The sequence below is a fragment of the Aspergillus karnatakaensis genome (assembly GCF_047715665.1).
Source record: "Aspergillus karnatakaensis strain CBS 102800 unplaced genomic scaffold BJY04scaffold_25, whole genome shotgun sequence".
Classification (NCBI taxonomy): domain Eukaryota; kingdom Fungi; phylum Ascomycota; class Eurotiomycetes; order Eurotiales; family Aspergillaceae; genus Aspergillus; species Aspergillus karnatakaensis.
This window is the reverse complement of record NW_027395737.1, coordinates 52,399-68,822: the sequence shown is the minus strand read 5'-3', so window position 1 is coordinate 68,822 and position 16,424 is coordinate 52,399. Positions and strand designations below refer to the sequence as shown.

The window sequence follows — 16,424 nt, the reverse complement described above, 5'->3', positions numbered from 1 at the left end:
TTTTGAAGTTTTTTTTCCGATAGAAGTCGAAAAAAAGGGAGGATGGTAGAGAAGAATGAAAGGGAGGAGGATGGTCTTTGAGAGAGAGGGTGAAGAGAGAAGAGAGAGGACGAGGCGAGGAGGAGGGGACCCGACGAACTTTTTTTCTCTTTGATCTTGCCGCGTTTTTTTGGTTTTTTTTTCCCATTTTTTGCTGGAATTCTTTGGTTCACAGGTGGCACTAAACCACTTGGGGACATTCTTTCGCCGCTCTAAGGGCTCATGTGCCAAATTCTGCCACATGTATTTCTGCCTCAGGCGTCACTTCCTTATCAGGATTCCCCTTCAGGAAGCCGGCCCCTCGTCACGGGACTTACGGAGCAGGGAGCACTTGCTATTCATAGCTAAACAAAGAATCAAAGGCTCTTGGTTGCCAAATCTATGCTTCTTTATTACACTCATGTCACTGGGAATATGCGCATTGTCCCCTTCTAACTCAAGTCGAACCCTGCCCCCGAGTTGACCGCATAGAGCAGCTTCTCTCTCAAAGCCCCCGCGCTTTTGTACCGCGGCAGCTTCAGCAGGTTCACGCATGTACTCGTACTGGGAAGCCGCTCCTGATCCTCGCTCGAGTCCCGGATGCTGAACCGCGGATTGAGATGACTGAACCCAAGCAACGGTGCGCGCGGCGTCGAGGTAACAAAGCGCAGTACCTTGCGACGCTCTTCGTTAGTCATCTGCTCCAAGACTTCCCAGAATAGTTTTATTGTTGGGTGCTCTTCTTTGTCGTCTCCAATTGTGTACACCCCACCATACAAGGTGTTCCGCCGTAGATCCATCACGTCAATGTCGCCCGACTCGCCGCTAACTAGCGTCTGGAGCTCGGATTGGTTAAACATTGACAGCCACGAGGGCTGGATTATCTGTCCGAGACCTTGCAGAAAGGCGTTGGTCTGCAGTGCGGGCTGCACCTGGAGTCTGTAGCGAGCGATATAAGAAATGTAGACCAAGCGGTTTTGGTTCGTCACAGCCGTGTCAGAGCCATTGCTTTTCAAGTCCCGAGTGATCGTCCGGTTGCCGCCCCCATCGGAAAGTGGTATTGTGTCAGTTACGGTGAAGTTCAGCGAAAAGTCCTCCACGTCTTCGGGATAGTTCTTCAGTTGCAGCTGTTGTCGATCAGTATAGACTCATAAACGTCGCAGTGGGTGCACTCACCAAACCTTGATAAAGCCCTGCATCCAGATCCTTCAAATCATTGAGGTTGGCTCGGTATGCTGTCTCCCGTTGAGCAGAACTCATTCCGCCCGTCAACGCCCATTTGAGCAAGAAAAACGGTGCGAAGCTGACGTCGACCAAAATCCCCTCGTACAGACACTTTCCAATAACTCGACCAAGAAACTCATACCGCCGGAGCAAATCCCGTACCTGCTCATTCCACTCGGGGCTGTTTTCCTTCAACCCCAGCTGCCTCAGATTCTCCTTTCTTTGTTCGACTGAAACCGGGCTCGGATAAAGCAAATGTTGGTCATTTTCCTCAAACAGCCGAAGCCCTACGGTAGACTTGAATGCTTCGTTGGTCACGCTAGTGAGGAACTCCTTCGTGACACCACCTCCGTCAATTCCTGCTTCCGGCGCATTGAACTTGTCAATGAAGGTGATCTGTATCGGCTCTTTGAGACCCTCTCCGAGTTCATAGAACTGATCAAAGGCATCCTGAAACAGATCCTCGCGACGGATATCCGCATGGTGGCGGCTTAGTATATCCTGCATTACTGGACGCCCGTCAATCATCCGGCCCATGGACGCCTGCGCCACAGACATTCGCCACTGATCAGGGTCAATATACCCACGTCTTCGCCGCATTTGGTCACGATAAATGAATTCTCGGAATATCTGCACTCGGGTCGCGAACGGGATGAAGAAGGGCATGTTTTTCAAAATTTCAAGTCGAGGAGCCACAGCTTCGAGTTGTTTCCGGCGAGCAGCCTGGTGTTGGCGTCGCCGCAGAGCTTCGATCCGGCGTGCTTGCTGCGCACGACCTGTTCCCACCAATCCAAGCGACGGTTCATCGTAATCGTCGGTCATCAGATCATCCGGATCTTCCTCATCTTCATCCTGTAGCTGATGTCTGCTTTCTTCTTCAGCGACGACTGCTGGAATAAATCCCTCCATGTCGAATCGGTTGGTCATCAGCCAGTGTCCATCGGGCAAGAACTTGCGGCGTGAATCACGCTCGTGGACCATTCGCAAAAGTCCTGTGACAAGGCCTTTGAAGTAATCGAGCGGAATGCCGGTCACGCCCGGTAATCCTTTTTCTTTATTTTTGTTTTCAATGTCCCTTACGCTAGTTATCGTATCCAACTGAGGTGTGGTTGAGTTGAAGTAGCTTCGTATGCCGGCGTAGTCTTGCACTGTCTCATTCTCTGTCAAATCTGCGGAGTTCCAGTACAGCGTAAATGCAAGATTTTTTAGAAACACTGTCATCTCTTTAATATCACCGAGAGGGAGTGCACTCTCCCTAGTCCAAGATAACCGGGCTGTTGAGGACGTGGTAAAGGAGGAATTGCTAGAGAAGAACTCATCATCATCCATAACCTTGAGCACGAAAGTATACAACTCGAGGAAGAGGAGGATTATCGTCCACTCCTGGTCCCTGTCGGTCTGCGAGAGGTCATTCGACCCGGATATCGATTCAATCGGCTTCAATAATGGTAACACTTTTGTCGAGTCTCGACTGATAGCGGTGAAGACTCTACTGGACCTAGACGCTTGCCAAAAATACTTAATAGCGGGAATTGTCGACCCTGAGCCAGCCTGGTCTGTTAACGAAGCCGATCCCAGGTACAACCACATGCGGATATCATCGCCGCGACGAGGGAAGACCCGGAGAAGCGTGAGAGCATAGTTGGCGAGAATCTTGGCTCCCCTCGAGGCATCGGAACCAGAATCCGCAATATCGCCTTGAGATACGTTTGCCGGTTGAAGCTGCGACAGCAGACCAGTAATACTTATTTGGTTGACTAAACTGAACAGCTGATCTTTGATGAACGGGTGTAAATATGTGGCCCTATGCTCATCGTCAAAGTCCGTTTCCTCAGACTCTAGGCGGCGAGAGATTTGTACTGCTGTCGAGTTCAGCAGCTCTGAGACGACCGTTACAAAATCAAGCTCTGGTGAATGCGGTGAGGATTGGCCACCTAATGCATATCGGTGGAAGAAGATGAAATATGACAGTAACCAAAGTTTAGAGTCAATATCCTCCAAGCTATGTTTGTTACCAAGGCTAGCAAGGATTGGTGCCAAGGCAGATGTGAGCAACTTGTAGTTGACATTGTTCGCCAACACATCCAGCGATCCGAGACGCTGCGGAAGATCAGGAAGAGTAAGATAGCTCCGAGCAAACCACTCGTAGGCAGTAAGGGTCTCAGAAGTAATGGGTAATAGTAGAGCCAGAACACCCTGGATCATGTCAGAACTAGACAAAGAACGCGGGTCCGATACCGAGTCGAAGTTTTGTGTGAGAACTGCCATGGTATTATAGTACTCCCTCGCAAGGCGTGCCATCGGCTTGGGAATAAGGCCAGTAAGGAAGATCAAGAGCCGGAGGAGACGGCCGACAGCAAAGGTCGGGGCCGGTGAGGTCGACCGCAGCACCCGCAAGGTGACCTCCGCCAGTCGCTTCAGCAGCATCGTCCATTCTCCTTCTGCAGCCAACGAAGGCACCTCATGCAATGTCTTCTGGAATGCATCTGAAAAGTATACCAGCCGAGCAATGTCCCCGCCATTCCACGGCTCGATGAATTGCACCAAGAGGCGGAGTTGACAGAGGCATGCTGACGCTGTTTCAAACGGAGCAGCCGGTTGTAACTCAGAGCTCTGCTGCTTCACCAAGCTATCGAACTCAGGCAAAGTATGTATCCTCCCAGCCTCGACGGCATCCCATTCCGCCCGCCATTCCGCATGCGTTATCTTCCTGCTGCGATAGCCCCTCCATGTCCGCTGGACGACTCGGCTCGCCCCTAATCGATCTCGCTCTTGTTGTCGGAGTAACCGCTCTTGTTGTGCAATCGCGAGGGCATTCTGGGTGCCCGAGCCGTGAGGATTCTGTTTGCCGGAGGGGTACGCGGCGAAAGGGTTGTTGTTGCGGCCGGAGAGGTTGACTTGACGGGGGCGGCGAGAGCTCCCCGTAAAGGACGTAAACATGGTTCGTCGATCCGATCGGAATCAGAGGTTTGCCGGTGGATTCAGTCTGTAGATTGAAAGGGATCGTGTCTTAGAGTCCAGACAGACACCACAGACCCCATGCCGCAAGGAAGTGATGGGTTGATGGCGCTGATGAGAACGAGATGGAAACTCGGAGTTCGGCCTCTGATGACATACCGTCTTTCAGCCACGCACTTGGGCGGTCTGCTGCCACTACTGCCACCACTGCCCAGCCTTGTATACTTCCACGTGGATTGCAGTCCCTGTAGGGCCCGTTTGAATTTTCCTAATATTAGCAATGTAGGTCAAGGATTAAAGAGAGCTTACTATGTTAGGCAGCCGGTAGCCTGTTCAGCCTGTCTGGTTGGTGATGTGGCTATATGCGAGGCAACAATATATTTTGCTGTTCAGCGGACAAGAACTCCACGATTTCCAATCTTGACAAACCACCAAGTTATCAAAGATAACAGTGGGAGAGGACGCAGCTACTTCACCTTATTACCCAGAATAACTGAAAGCTACGGAACAAATAGCACTGTAGACACTATTTTGCTCAATGACCTCCGCTTTAAACATAAGAACGGTCCAGCATCACAAAAACAAAACACGACAACATACCTAAGCCCCAATGCTCAGCGTACGGCAGATATAAACGGTCTCCAGCTCAGCCTAGGGCACCAATCTATCCCGTCTAATTCAATACGCCCGAATCTTTCGCCGCAATATCCCCAAAAAGTCTCAACTAGGCGCTCCGCTCCAATCAGGCCCTTTGACTCTCCCAGAGCCCAAGCAGCAAACACCAAGTCAAGCACCCCAAATCACGCCACCACACCCAAGACTTCCAACTACTCCGTACCACCTTCAGCGTGAGCAAAGAAAGCAATACGGGCCCAAACCCATCAAGGCTGAGAGCTGCAGGTGGCTCTCCCACATCGGGTAAAGTTTCAGGCCAAGAGATGTGCCAAGACCGTGTCAGGGCCAGCGCTAAACCTGGTTTGGTCGGATGAGCCGCTCCTCGTCATTGATCATCGCCAAAAAGTGCTGACCGATGGATTTAGTTTGTTCAGCTGCGGGAGATTTGTGATTTGTGATCACTATATAAGGGTCCTGCACTTGTTGTCTGCTCTGAATTCTATTTCTTGCACATCTACTTTAAGCTCACTTCCTTGTACCTGAATCTTGTACCTGCTTGGGCACTATATCTACAACATGTTCGACTCATTTACCGGCAAGGGTCATTCCCAAGGTGGGAGTTACGGGTACCCTCCTCCTCAACAAGCTCCATACGGCTACCCACCCCCAGGCCCAGGGTACCACAACGGCCCTCCTCCTCCCAATCCCTACATGCACAACAACTACGGCCCTCCTCCGCAACACTACCAACAATACGCCCCCCCACCAGGAAACTACAACTACAACGGGCACCCAGCACCACCACCACGAAGCAACGGCCCCAGTCCAGTCCCCGGATATGGCCCCCCAGCCCCAGGCCGCGGCCCCAGTCCAAACCCCGTGCACAACATGAACGCCCACCACCAGCGGCAACCATCCAACAACAGACCCCAGTCACTACTCCTGCGACAATCACCGCAAACACACAAGATCATCCTCGTCCACCCCTCGGGCATGCCCGTTGACGCACCACCTTTCTACTCCGTCACATCATCCCCCAAAGCCGCAAAGGCAGACTACGCAATGGCACGTGGCGCAGACCCCAACGACCCCAACGCTCTAATCGGCACAGTGAAGTCCCACACATTCAGCAGTAAATACGACCTCGTCGTGCGCGGAACATTCTGCACACTGAAGGAGTCCTCATTGGGCGACAAGTACACGATCGAGATTCCTGGAATGGGCGTGTACAAGTGGCACACCGAATCGATGTCTTCGAAGATGTGGCTGAAGGACGAGAACAAGAATGTGCTTGTGTCGTACGACAAGGTGCGCAATGGGCAGTCGAGTGTGAGTGGGTGGAAGAAGTTTGTTGGTGGGAAGGATAGGCAGCTGCAGTTCCATGTGCCGGCTTCAGAGCTTTTTATGGAAGTTGTGGTGCTGAGTATTTATGCAGCGAAGATGGCGCAGGAGGGGGCGATTGAGACGGCGGGCGAGGTTGTGGGGGCTGTTGCGGGGGTTTGATTTGGGTTGCTCATGAGGCCTTGTTCTGTTAGCCTGGTTCGGAATGGTATGGTTCTTGAGTGTATCTATTAGTGTTGGCGATGGCCTTGCATTTTGCATGTTGTAACTAGTACCCCAGCAAGTTTGATTTCGTCGCGAAATAGAAATATACATCGATCGTATGATTGATACAACTGGAGAGCTGCCGTGTATGCCGTAAACACGATCTCGATGAGCCTAGCATCTCAAGGCCAATGTGCGAGACACTATCAAGTTCCCGCTACTCAACACGTACGGGTGCCGCTGAAGCGAGATCGGCATGGAATCACAGAGCATCAAGGTCCAATACCCCCTCTGACCAGTTAGTGACCCGCTGGATCTCAGGGCCCAAGGTCAGCCACTCTCAGACTTATCCTTACTAGTTCCCACTGGTCTTAGGTGGAACTTCACAGCAGGCCGAAATTCAGGAGCCTGAGCCAGCTTCTCACGTACCCACGCATTATCCGGGTTATAAGGAGCGATATCAGCAGCGTCACAAGACATCCCCGCAGGAAGCTCAGGGAACACATTCTGGGCTTCGACTTGATCTAGCTCGTCGGCATGCAGAAGCAACCAAAACCTCTCGATGAGATTCTTATACTGCCGCTCCCAAATTTCTCGCTCGCAGTTGATGCAGAACCTCCTCTCCATGGCAGCTTGATCGTCTTGCTGCTCATCAGGTGTATGGAGCGAGGTAACCTCAGCTAGCTTCTGATCATCGTACAGATCAACGATTACACTCGCAATTCCATGCTCTGGAAAGAAATATTGTGAGGCGAAACCACCAGAAGATGGCCAAAAGTCCCACACGGATGCTTCGTGTGGGTATTCCCCGGTTTCAAAGCAAACGGGTACGCAACTGTTGCTGCATGTCAACACTACTATTGTATCCATACATCCTAGGTCTCGTAGGAACCGCCATACCTCGACCTGGGTGCGAAGACCATGGGGCCGGGGGTGTGGGAATGGTGATTCGCGTAGAAATCTATGAGGGTCGGGCCACGAGACTGCGATCTCTCGACTTCCCAAGATCCGAGGCAGAGATTCAGAGTCTGCAGTGGTTATGTTACTGGTGGTGTCATACACTGTCTCTTTGGGCTCCCCATCAAAGGCTCGTCTCGGCGGACACATGTATAGAAGCCGGTCATGAGGCATCAAGAAACCCGCGGGGTTAGATTGCACAGGTTCGCTGGCACTTTCGTTCCCGGTTAGGACCGGAGATCTAGGCGAACAGGGCGCAGGGGAAAAATCTGAATGAAACTCTGGAGACGCCGGTCCAAATCCTGGAGAAGGCAGATCTTGTGTTGAAGATAGCGGGGATTCATTGCGGTCTCCCCAAGAAGACATCGCCAGCCTTTCAAGCGTGTCTCCGCCATGTAAACTTTCATTTGGATAAAGAGAGATCTTCTTCCCTTTACGGAAGACAGCCTCTCTTGCCTCCCGACACACACGTGCAAGCGACGGAACAGAGAGCTTAAAGATTTCCGGTCCCAACCATACAGCGTGGCTGTCTTCGATTGCGGTTGTGTTGAGGGTGCGTTGGGGGATGGAGAGGTGCCAGATCATGTCGCGTATTTCGCGAGGAAGACGGGTAAAATGAGAGAAGGCGCAGTTGTCGGATATTTTGTCCTGGTTCTCATTGCGACTCACAAGTTGGGTGCTTGAGCGGCCGTAGTCTGAGCTTGGTCTGTTTTCTCTTAGTAGGTCGCGGAGGATGGAGGTTTTTGATAGAAGCGAGGGCTTTGGAGCACGCGGATCGTCAAACAAGCTAGTTGAGGGATGTGGACATGGATACTCGGGGGGTAACATAGTACTTTAGAAGTAAATATTGCGGAGTGTTGATGCTGGAGGTGTACCTAGAGGTTGGAGGGATCTGCGGGCGGTTCTCGGGAGGGGTCGACCTGGCGCGTTCGAGACGCGCCGCTAACTCATTGACACAATGACAACCAACCACCATTCAACAGTCATTCCTTTTTCTCGACTATAGTATAGTCCGCCTTGGCAGGCACCACAATGTAACCGGCTTTTTTTAGTCCCTGCAGGAGCCTCATATCCTTGATGTGAGGATTTCCCGCCAATCGCTGGGGCTGGCAATGATACCCCAGCTTTGCTGGACTTAAAACCAACCCCCTTTCCCTCTTGATTGTCTCTTCTGTATCAGAGTACTCAACTAAGTCAGCCTGCGATGCTCCACGTTCTCCGCCTCATACTGGGTCTATATGGTACCTTTCTTGCCCAGTATCCCCAGGACGTGGAACTTGACCTGGTTTTCCCCCGCAAACATACCTACACGCCTCTGCGCTACTTCCCAATCGTTCTCGGACTCCAAAATGCGCAAGCCGCATGGCCTGAAGGCTTCGGAATCAAATGGACACTGTGGCGCTTCCTAGACTCAGGCGAGATAGACGAAATGCAGAGCGCTGCCTTCCCAGATGCCCTGGGTTATCCCAGTGGCCCATTCCCGTTCGACCACCCCTCTGCAACCAGCCACGGCAACGGAGTAACCAACGGCAAAGCCCCCGTTAATCCCTTCTTCTACTTCTATTTCCCAGGCTGGATCATGAACTCGACTGCCGGGCACTAGAAGCTTACTTGGCGATTTGGGTTTGCGCAGAACTGTACGTCGGAGCTTGAGCCGCCTTAGATCGCGTTTTTTGGACAGCCAATGAATGAGGTTATTTTTCGGACGGAGGCTGGTGGAAAGACTGTCGACCTTACGACGTTGCGGGAGCAGTGTCCTGGGTATCCGCGGCCTTTTCGGATCGAGGGCTCTCTGGATGATTTCGGCGCGGCTTGTCCAATCTTGAATGTCACTAATCCGGAGCCGGATCCTTGTGCGTTGCAGGTTCCTGAGAGCCTATGGACGAATATTACGCGTGCTGCTGAGATGCGGGCTGAGTGTAAGATGGAAGGCCTTGTCAAATGCTCGTCTGCAAAGAGGTTGGAGAGTCTACGCTTGTCCTTGGGTAGCTGGGGGCTGTTGATTCTACCAGTAGGGGCTTGGCTATGCTAATTTTAATTCATTGGCTATTCCCCGTTTTTCTCAAATTTTGAACCCGGTGTACCATAAGCATTGTGCTTCAGAGAAACCAGATCCATCAGAACTACTGCGACTGGACACGGTGATATCTATAAAGCTGGAGGCTCCGGCTCTCATGTGTCCTTTTCCTGATTCATCACCCTCCATTCAGAATCTAAAGGTAATCAGCGGCATATCATTCGCCTTTTCATGAGCTCCATAACTTGTCGGAGCGACGTTATCGCGCGGTACCTGGATTCAAACAAGGTTCGATCTTGAAGCTCACAGCTGGTCGAATATCAGGCACCTGGGATAGTTTCTCTTTAACCCAGGGGTGGTCCGAGTTGTAGGGGATAGTTGCCATACCAGCAGGCGTTCCCTCAGGAAATACCTGGGCTGCCTCGACCCGGTCCAGCTCATCCGAATGAAGTAGCAGCCAAAAACGCTCAGCCCCTTTCTTATGTGTTTGCTCCCAGAATCTCCGCTGGCAGTTGATACAAGGGAGCCATGGTCGCTTAGCGCAGGCAGGAAGGCCGTCTAGGCCGGTGTTGAGCGACGTGATCTGAGCCAAGGTTTGGTCGTCATACAAATCAACAAGAATTGTTCCAACACCATAGTCGGGTCTGAAGTATCTTGCAGCCGCTTTGCGGCTCGTCGAAAAATAAGCCTTTCTAAAAGCCTTGCGCTGATGTTCATTTGGTGCGTGGGAAATGGGGTAGGCACACCAGTCGAATGGCAACACAAAGATCGTGTCTAGTCGGTCCATCTTTGTTAGAAAATCCCACCGTTTCACTGTGCAGTCACGAATTGAGTGCAGTGGGCAGGGCCTTATCCCTTTGGAAACCTCGTGCACATCGCCACCCAACCAGCAAGCAACCTTCTGACCACCCGACACCTGTGGTAGTATCCTGGGATCCGTGACAGGGAAACCTTCAGGACTGCAACGGAGTTGAAGGCATGCGTCAACCCGCTGTACAAAGGGCTTGTAGTAGACGATATTGTCATTGGGCAACAGAAATCCAGCTAGATGGTATCGAGTATCATCTTTCAAGTCATCTAGTTTGTTTGTAGGTTTCGAAAGAACGCTCCAGTGGGTTGCATGCAAGTCAAGATTTATATACAAGTCCGAGACTTGCTCATACACGGCCAACAGTTTGCCTGCACGTAAGACAACTTTCCGGGCCTCAGAGCATTCGTGAGCAATTGACGGCATTGGCAGAACCTGTAGTCCTCGATACTTGTTATCGGTTCGATCGCGAGATACCTCGTTCACATCTAGTGTCCGAACTGGAATAGCGTACTTCCAAATCATATGACGGATTTCCTTTGGAAGGTTCCTAAAGTTTGGAAAGGTGGGCTCGGGCCTAGGGTCGTTGGGTGCGTATGCCTCGATGACTGTGTTCCAGAACTTCGTGCTTGGGGCGTTTTCTCGTAGATGGTTGCAAATGATCGCTTCTGGGGACGAAAGAGGAGGAGCTGGACTGCGTGGGTCTTTGAATAGTCCATTGACTGAAAGAGGACATCGTTGCTTGGGCTCCGACTCGGACCCGGCGCTCGGAATAGTGGACAAGGACATCCTATTGATTGCCAGAGGAGGGATGTTTTACTAAAAAGACGCCTTCATGTCAGATCAGCTATTGATGCAATACTATAGTCGATCTGTAGTCTTACTATTTTGTTTTGTTCGTTGTGGTGTAGAGCTTCGACGCGAAGAAGAGATCTGTCTGCGGAGATAAACAAATATTTAGCAACGACATTGAATGTTGTAGACCCGATGATGTCTTCGTACCTATTTTGTCCAGACTTGGTTTTTCTCTGAGCTTTTGAAACAGATGAAGCTTGATGTAATCACCCCGAGAGGAAGAGAAGAAGAAAGGCAGAAAATGAGAGAGAGAGGAAGAGTGAGGGAAGGAAAGAGAGAAAGAGGGAAGATCGAGAGGAGGTTGAGAGTGTATGTGAAGACTCCGACAATCTGTCCCAAGTCACGCAGAAGAGCCAACTCTATAGGTAGTCTCTTTACTGACAGAGTAAGACCCTGCGAACTGTAATTTCTGCATTCGGAAAGCATCAGGAAAAACACGTCAAGAGGTTAAATCTATGTACCTACCACCGCATCGCCCTCCAACCAAGAACCATATACAACCAGGGAAATTCATTATGGTGGCTCCTAACACATCCCCTGCAACAGCAAAAGCACCGCATTTACGTCCTTCCTACTCCAACGCCAAAACCCCCTTCCCCGCAAAACACTTGACAACAAGCAAAACAAACAACCCTCCAAAAAGAGTCACCGTCCCCGCAAAAATCGCAATACTCTTATACCCATCCGGCGTCCCATCCTCCAAAGCCCCACTAATCGGCGGTCCAATAAGCGGAGCAAGACTCGTCCACGCCATCCCCATGCCCATATAAGTCCCGATATTCTTCGCGTCGTTCGTACAGGATGCGAGCGTCACCGAACCACCGGAGATAATGGCCCCGGAAAAGAAACCAAAGAGCGCGGCGAAGACGATTACCGCAGCGTTGCCGTGCACGCGTTGCCAGCAGAGTGTTAGGATTCCGGTTGTGATTCCCGCAGCAGCATAGATGTTCAATTTGCCGAACTTGTCGGAGAGGATGGCCGGCACGATTCGGCCGGGGAATGAGGCTGCGTTGAGGATTGCGGACAGGTAGAATGCTAGTGTTGGTGTCATGCCTTGTGTTATGCCGTACGACGGCAGGAAGAAAAAGGGAGGAAACATTCCGAGGAACATGAAGAAGGATGCAAAGGTGAGCATTGTGTACCGCGCTTCTTTGAACGCCCTGGGTAGGAGGAATTTGCTCTTCCGTGGAGGAAGACGGGCTCGGATAAAGGGGCACGAGACTAGCAACACAGCTAGGATGAGGAACGCCTCGATGCGGACTGACCAGGCGAATCCTAGATCTGTCTGTGTGAGCAGCCGGTTGAGCGCTATGGGGTGAATCACGCCCCCGACAGAGGATCCTGCGACAGCGAGACCCATTGCGGCGCCGCGCTTCTTGTTGAAATATTGGGGTGTCGCGGCCATTGCTGGAGTCATGACCAGGCCTTGCATTATACCGCCGAGAATGCCTTGGGCTAGCATGAACTGGTAGTACTCCTTGCAGAGGCTTGTCATGAAGATTGTGAAGACAAAGACGACGCCGGGGGGGTAGATGACCTTTGCGCCGTAGCGGTCGAAGAGAGGGCCTCCAACGAGGGAGGCGGCGAAGATAAAGAAGGATTGGAGGGAGCCGATCCAGGAGATTGCGGAGGGGGTCTCGTTTCGTAGTTGGTGAGCTTGGTAGTAGGCTTGATAGACACTGTCAGTGAGTGGAGGAGTTAGTATTGTGTGTTACGAGCTTGAAGAGAGGGAGTATAGTATACATACCCCCATGAGTTGACATAGCCTAATGTGCAGAACATAACTCCAGCGTTGCCCAAAGCAACACCCCATGCCCTCGAGCCGCCCTCGGGAAACTCCATCTGATGCTCGTCATGCTTGATTTCGACTTCGGGGGTGATGGCTGGGATATCCTCCGCAGGCACACTCTCAGTGACAGGCTTGTCCGCCACACTTTTCTCTGTTAGGGTTTGGGACGAGCTCGAAGTATTGGCCAAAGTTTGACCCGACATAATTGAAGTTGTGCTTGACTGCAGACCATAGCACAAACAAGTCAGACCGAGGCAGGGACCTTATATAAGGAAAGACCGTCCGTTATGTGTTCATCCGAGGCCGCAGTGTAGCAAAGTCGCCGCAGGATAGCAGCAGAGCCAAAACCCCGAGCCCGACCCGGCCAATTCCCAATCGGGGTTAACCCCGTCGAATACGAGCTCTGCAGACTGCATCACCTCTCCATCTTTTCTTTATTCTTCATGCATCAAGCCACAGTCTGTCCATGGCTTCCATCAACTGGCTTTAGTACAGTCTCGATTGTTCCTCCGCCTCCGTCGCTGGTACCTTTGGTGCTCCTATCGCCCATTCCGTCCGCCTGTGTCCCCTCCCCGGCCTATGGCAGAAGAGCCTCCCCCACCATGCCCTCCTTGTCTCACGGTGACTTTCCGCCTGGCATTGTCACTGGCCAGTAGCTTTCAGAGCTGCAACATGCATAGCTTACTCGGGATGCAGCATAACGTTATGTCTCTTCGCGGCCATGTGAATACTATCAGATTGCTCCCTCATGACCTTAAGGATTAACTCCGACCGCTGAGGCTTCGACCTTGCTTTCTTCCGAGAAGGACCGAGTCGGGAGGGGAGTGGACTCGGCAAGAAGAGTTGATCCGATTCTAGATCAAGGGTTTGGGGGTACAAGCAGGTGCCGGGCAGTCAGGGACAGCTGCTGTTGCTTGGAGGCCGACGGTTCCACCTCTCATAGCTGTCAATACGAGATGAACCTCGGTTCAGGAGCCTTCAAACGCTAAGCGCTGACGAGAATGGGCTTGGCTTGCAGATACGACCGATATTGAGGTGCCTAAGCTTGTTCGCTGCCGATGACTCCGTTGCGCTGATGTATGAGTAGTCACGACAAGCCCACGGTGAAACCTGTACCCTCCCCGACACCAGCTTTAATGCCAGCAAAACACAATATCGGACTTAGCTGCTCTCTGGGCTCGTGTTGATCTACTGACCTCTGAATCGTGGTCCTCTGATGGATGTCTGTGTCGAAACTACTCACAACTAAGTTAACCCAAGCTCGGGAGACAACGACTAATGTCATTACCGCCTCAACGTGCTCTGATGCAACTCTTTCTAACACCCCAATCCTGCCCGCATCATATGCATAGTCCATTTCATGAGCTCCCGTCTAGCAACCGCGGCATATATTTCTAGGTATCACCTGGGTATCCCCTGATTGAACGCGTCACCCTCGCCGAAAGCCCCATCCTCTTCATTTCTTCAAGCACAGGGAAAGAGAAGAACAACTCCCTCTCTTCAACTAAGCTAGTGTTACAGAGCCTGAAACCCTCACCTCAAGAGCCAGCTGATCCTAAATAACCTCCATCCCCTTCCCCCTCACCTCCGCTGCCGTTCTTCACCCTCATCAATCCCATGCCAACATATCATAGTCTAAACCCCACCAGCCCTCCTCAGCCTCTCCCCATATAGATAAAACACCACAGGGCCCGGAATAAATGCCAACGCAAGAAAGCCCAATAGCGAGTTTCCCCACCCATACCCCAGCGCCTTATACATGCTCGGGCCCGCAAGCGGAAGAAACGTACTAAACAAGTACCGGAGGAGATTGTTTGCTCCTAGCGCGGAAGCAGCAGAGGATGAGCCGAAGAGGTCGATTAGGTAGAGTTGAGCTGGGGTCTGGTACAATCAATTAGTACGAGAACGAGGTTAGGACTATAGGTGAGAAGAAACATACAATGACGAAGAACGCTCCGAATCCCATCATTCCCGTGCCTATTATTGGGACAATCCAATGTACTTTATAGTATGCTGTCCAACCGTAGAGGAAAAGACCGAGAGGGACGAATGGGCTGAAGTAGATCATTGGTAGGAGTCTGCTTTCAGGTGTTGAGGGTTTAGACTTGCATTTAGGGATGCGTGCATTCATGATGTTAAAGAGAGTCATACTTCCTATCAAGGATACCCCGAGACCGAGGTACACGAGTCCGGCCATTGAGGTGCTGAATCCGTATTGGCCTTCAAAGACACTGGTGAATGTTGTGAAGAGGAGGTACATAACGCCGAATATGAGCGCGACGTAGAGGGATATGACGAGTAGGATTGGTGAGCGGAAGAGAAGCGTAGCAGGACGGAGAAGGACCTCAGTAAGAGCTTGACGTGGGGTGAGAGAGCGGGAGAGCTTAGAACGAAAGTTAGGGTTGCCTGTGGCTGCACGGAGGCTCGCGGCTTTGTTCTCGAGGGTTATCTTTGGGTGAGTCTCGCGCAGTACGATGGCAGAGAAGCAACCAAAGAAACCTCCTAGAAAAGACAATAACCAGAAGGTCCAGCGCCAGCCCTTGTGTGCTGTCAGAAAGCCGCCAATGACGGGCCCCAAGACCTGGAGGGAAGTTTTATCAGTGTTTAGTGTGACTTCGATGAAGTAGAGGAAAGGCGTACCGGTCCTGCAAGAGGCCCTAAGCTAAACAGAGCCATTGACACAGCTCGTTGCTCAACAGTCGTGATATCAGCAATCGTTCCACCGCCGAGGGCCATAGGAGTGCCACCCGCACAACCGGAGATGAAGCGAAAGACCATAAACTGTGCTGTACTTTGACTTAACGCGTTTCCGACTATGAACGCAACGAATATGATATTGGCAGTGTGATAGACGGGGAGACGACCGTATACCTCGCTGAGTGAAGACATGAACATGGGACCGATTGCTATTCCCAGAACGTATAGGGTTATAGCGAGAGTACTGATAGTACTTGAGGCAATGTCGAACTCCGCGGTGATGTCTTCAATTCCCGGTGCGCACATGGTAGGGGCCATGTTTCTGTATCCAGTGTAAGTAAGTGATGATTGAACCAGCCAATTGTACTTACGCAATGAGCGCTAGGACAGAGATGATGACAACATGAGCCCACTTCTTGCCCTTTGGCCAGTTAGACGGGTTGGTAGGGTCGCATTCACCATCCCAGTCCACCAATGTGTCTTCAAGGGCTCCTTGCTCGATCTGAGTTGGAGCCAAAGTGGAAGGGCTAATGTCGAATTTAGACATGATGATTGGAAAAACGGAATGACTGAATGAGAGCTGCCAGCTCAAGATCACACTGAATGTAGCGAATGGCACCAAGCTCAGTTCAATTGCGAAAGATTGCCAGGCCAAGTGACAGGTATTCTCTTAAGTAGGTGTAGCATGGCCGGAAATAGCACCACAAACGGCGGATAATGGGCCGTAGGAAGCCAATGTGACTATGTTGTCCATATGTGCCAATCAATCATGCGTTAGGAGTATCGGAGAATATCTGTCCGTATAGTGCTCTTAGTGAAGCTGTATAGACTAGATACCGGAGATAGCGGCGGAGGGTCGAATGATGAAGCGGAGGAGCGGAGCGGCCGAAAATTGAAGTTACAAATGGATATAAGCCCTGCGAGAGGCACAGATGTAACTG

General features: G+C 51.5%; 7 protein-coding genes across 7 annotated transcripts; 2 read left to right on the top strand and 5 right to left on the bottom strand.

Moving 5' to 3' along the window:
* Window positions 1-400: 400 nt before the first annotated feature.
* Window positions 401-4,308, bottom strand: BJY04DRAFT_189317 (HECT-type E3 ubiquitin-protein ligase). The gene is made up of 2 exons (XM_073711348.1): window positions 1,195-4,308; window positions 401-1,145 (listed from the first exon to the last, which is right to left on the bottom strand). Exons 1-2 carry the CDS (start codon window positions 4,180-4,182, stop codon window positions 471-473), a joined length of 3,663 nt encoding a protein of 1,220 aa, XP_073571009.1. The 5' UTR covers window positions 4,183-4,308; the 3' UTR covers window positions 401-470.
* A 1,033-nt stretch (window positions 4,309-5,341) lies between these two features.
* BJY04DRAFT_189316 (uncharacterized protein) lies at window positions 5,342-6,408 on the top strand. Its single transcript, XM_073711347.1, has one exon. It carries the CDS (start codon window positions 5,392-5,394, stop codon window positions 6,316-6,318), a length of 927 nt encoding a protein of 308 aa, XP_073571008.1. The 5' UTR covers window positions 5,342-5,391; the 3' UTR covers window positions 6,319-6,408.
* A 282-nt stretch (window positions 6,409-6,690) lies between these two features.
* BJY04DRAFT_218370 (2EXR domain-containing protein) lies at window positions 6,691-8,145 on the bottom strand (the record flags this gene model as incomplete). Its single annotated transcript, XM_073716298.1, has 1 exon — window positions 6,691-8,145. One exon carries the CDS (start codon window positions 8,143-8,145, stop codon window positions 6,691-6,693), a length of 1,455 nt encoding a protein of 484 aa, XP_073571007.1.
* A 376-nt stretch (window positions 8,146-8,521) lies between these two features.
* Window positions 8,522-8,920, top strand: BJY04DRAFT_218369 (uncharacterized protein; the record flags this gene model as incomplete). Its single annotated transcript, XM_073716297.1, has 1 exon — window positions 8,522-8,920. One exon carries the CDS (start codon window positions 8,522-8,524, stop codon window positions 8,918-8,920), a length of 399 nt encoding a protein of 132 aa, XP_073571006.1.
* A 673-nt stretch (window positions 8,921-9,593) lies between these two features.
* BJY04DRAFT_218368 (2EXR domain-containing protein) lies at window positions 9,594-10,931 on the bottom strand (the record flags this gene model as incomplete). Its single annotated transcript, XM_073716296.1, has 1 exon — window positions 9,594-10,931. One exon carries the CDS (start codon window positions 10,929-10,931, stop codon window positions 9,594-9,596), a length of 1,338 nt encoding a protein of 445 aa, XP_073571005.1.
* Window positions 10,932-11,568: 637 nt separating this feature from the next.
* BJY04DRAFT_227869 (MCT family MFS transporter) lies at window positions 11,569-12,989 on the bottom strand (the record flags this gene model as incomplete). The annotated part of the gene is made up of 2 exons (XM_073718721.1): window positions 11,569-12,676; window positions 12,745-12,989. 2 exons carry the CDS (start codon window positions 12,987-12,989, stop codon window positions 11,569-11,571), a joined length of 1,353 nt encoding a protein of 450 aa, XP_073571004.1.
* Window positions 12,990-14,421: 1,432 nt separating this feature from the next.
* BJY04DRAFT_207609 (MFS transporter) lies at window positions 14,422-16,030 on the bottom strand (the record flags this gene model as incomplete). The annotated part of the gene is made up of 4 exons (XM_073713873.1): window positions 14,422-14,667; window positions 14,726-15,367; window positions 15,427-15,805; window positions 15,855-16,030. 4 exons carry the CDS (start codon window positions 16,028-16,030, stop codon window positions 14,422-14,424), a joined length of 1,443 nt encoding a protein of 480 aa, XP_073571003.1.
* Window positions 16,031-16,424: the final 394 nt, after the last annotated feature.

What these genes read in the sequence shown, in the direction of transcription:
- BJY04DRAFT_189316 (XM_073711347.1), top strand. Translation starts at nt 5,392, where the DNA reads ATGTTCGACTCATTTACCGGCAAGGGTCATTCCCAAGGTGGGAGTTAC.
- BJY04DRAFT_189317 (XM_073711348.1), bottom strand. Translation starts at nt 4,182, where the DNA reads ATGTTTACGTCCTTTACGGGGAGCTCTCGCCGCCCCCGTCAAGTCAAC. An exon ending in CAGGGCTTTATCAAGGTTTG is followed by an intron (nt 1,146 to 1,194) that starts GTGAGTGCACCC and finishes GATCGACAACAG; the next exon opens with CTGCAACTGAAGAACTATCC.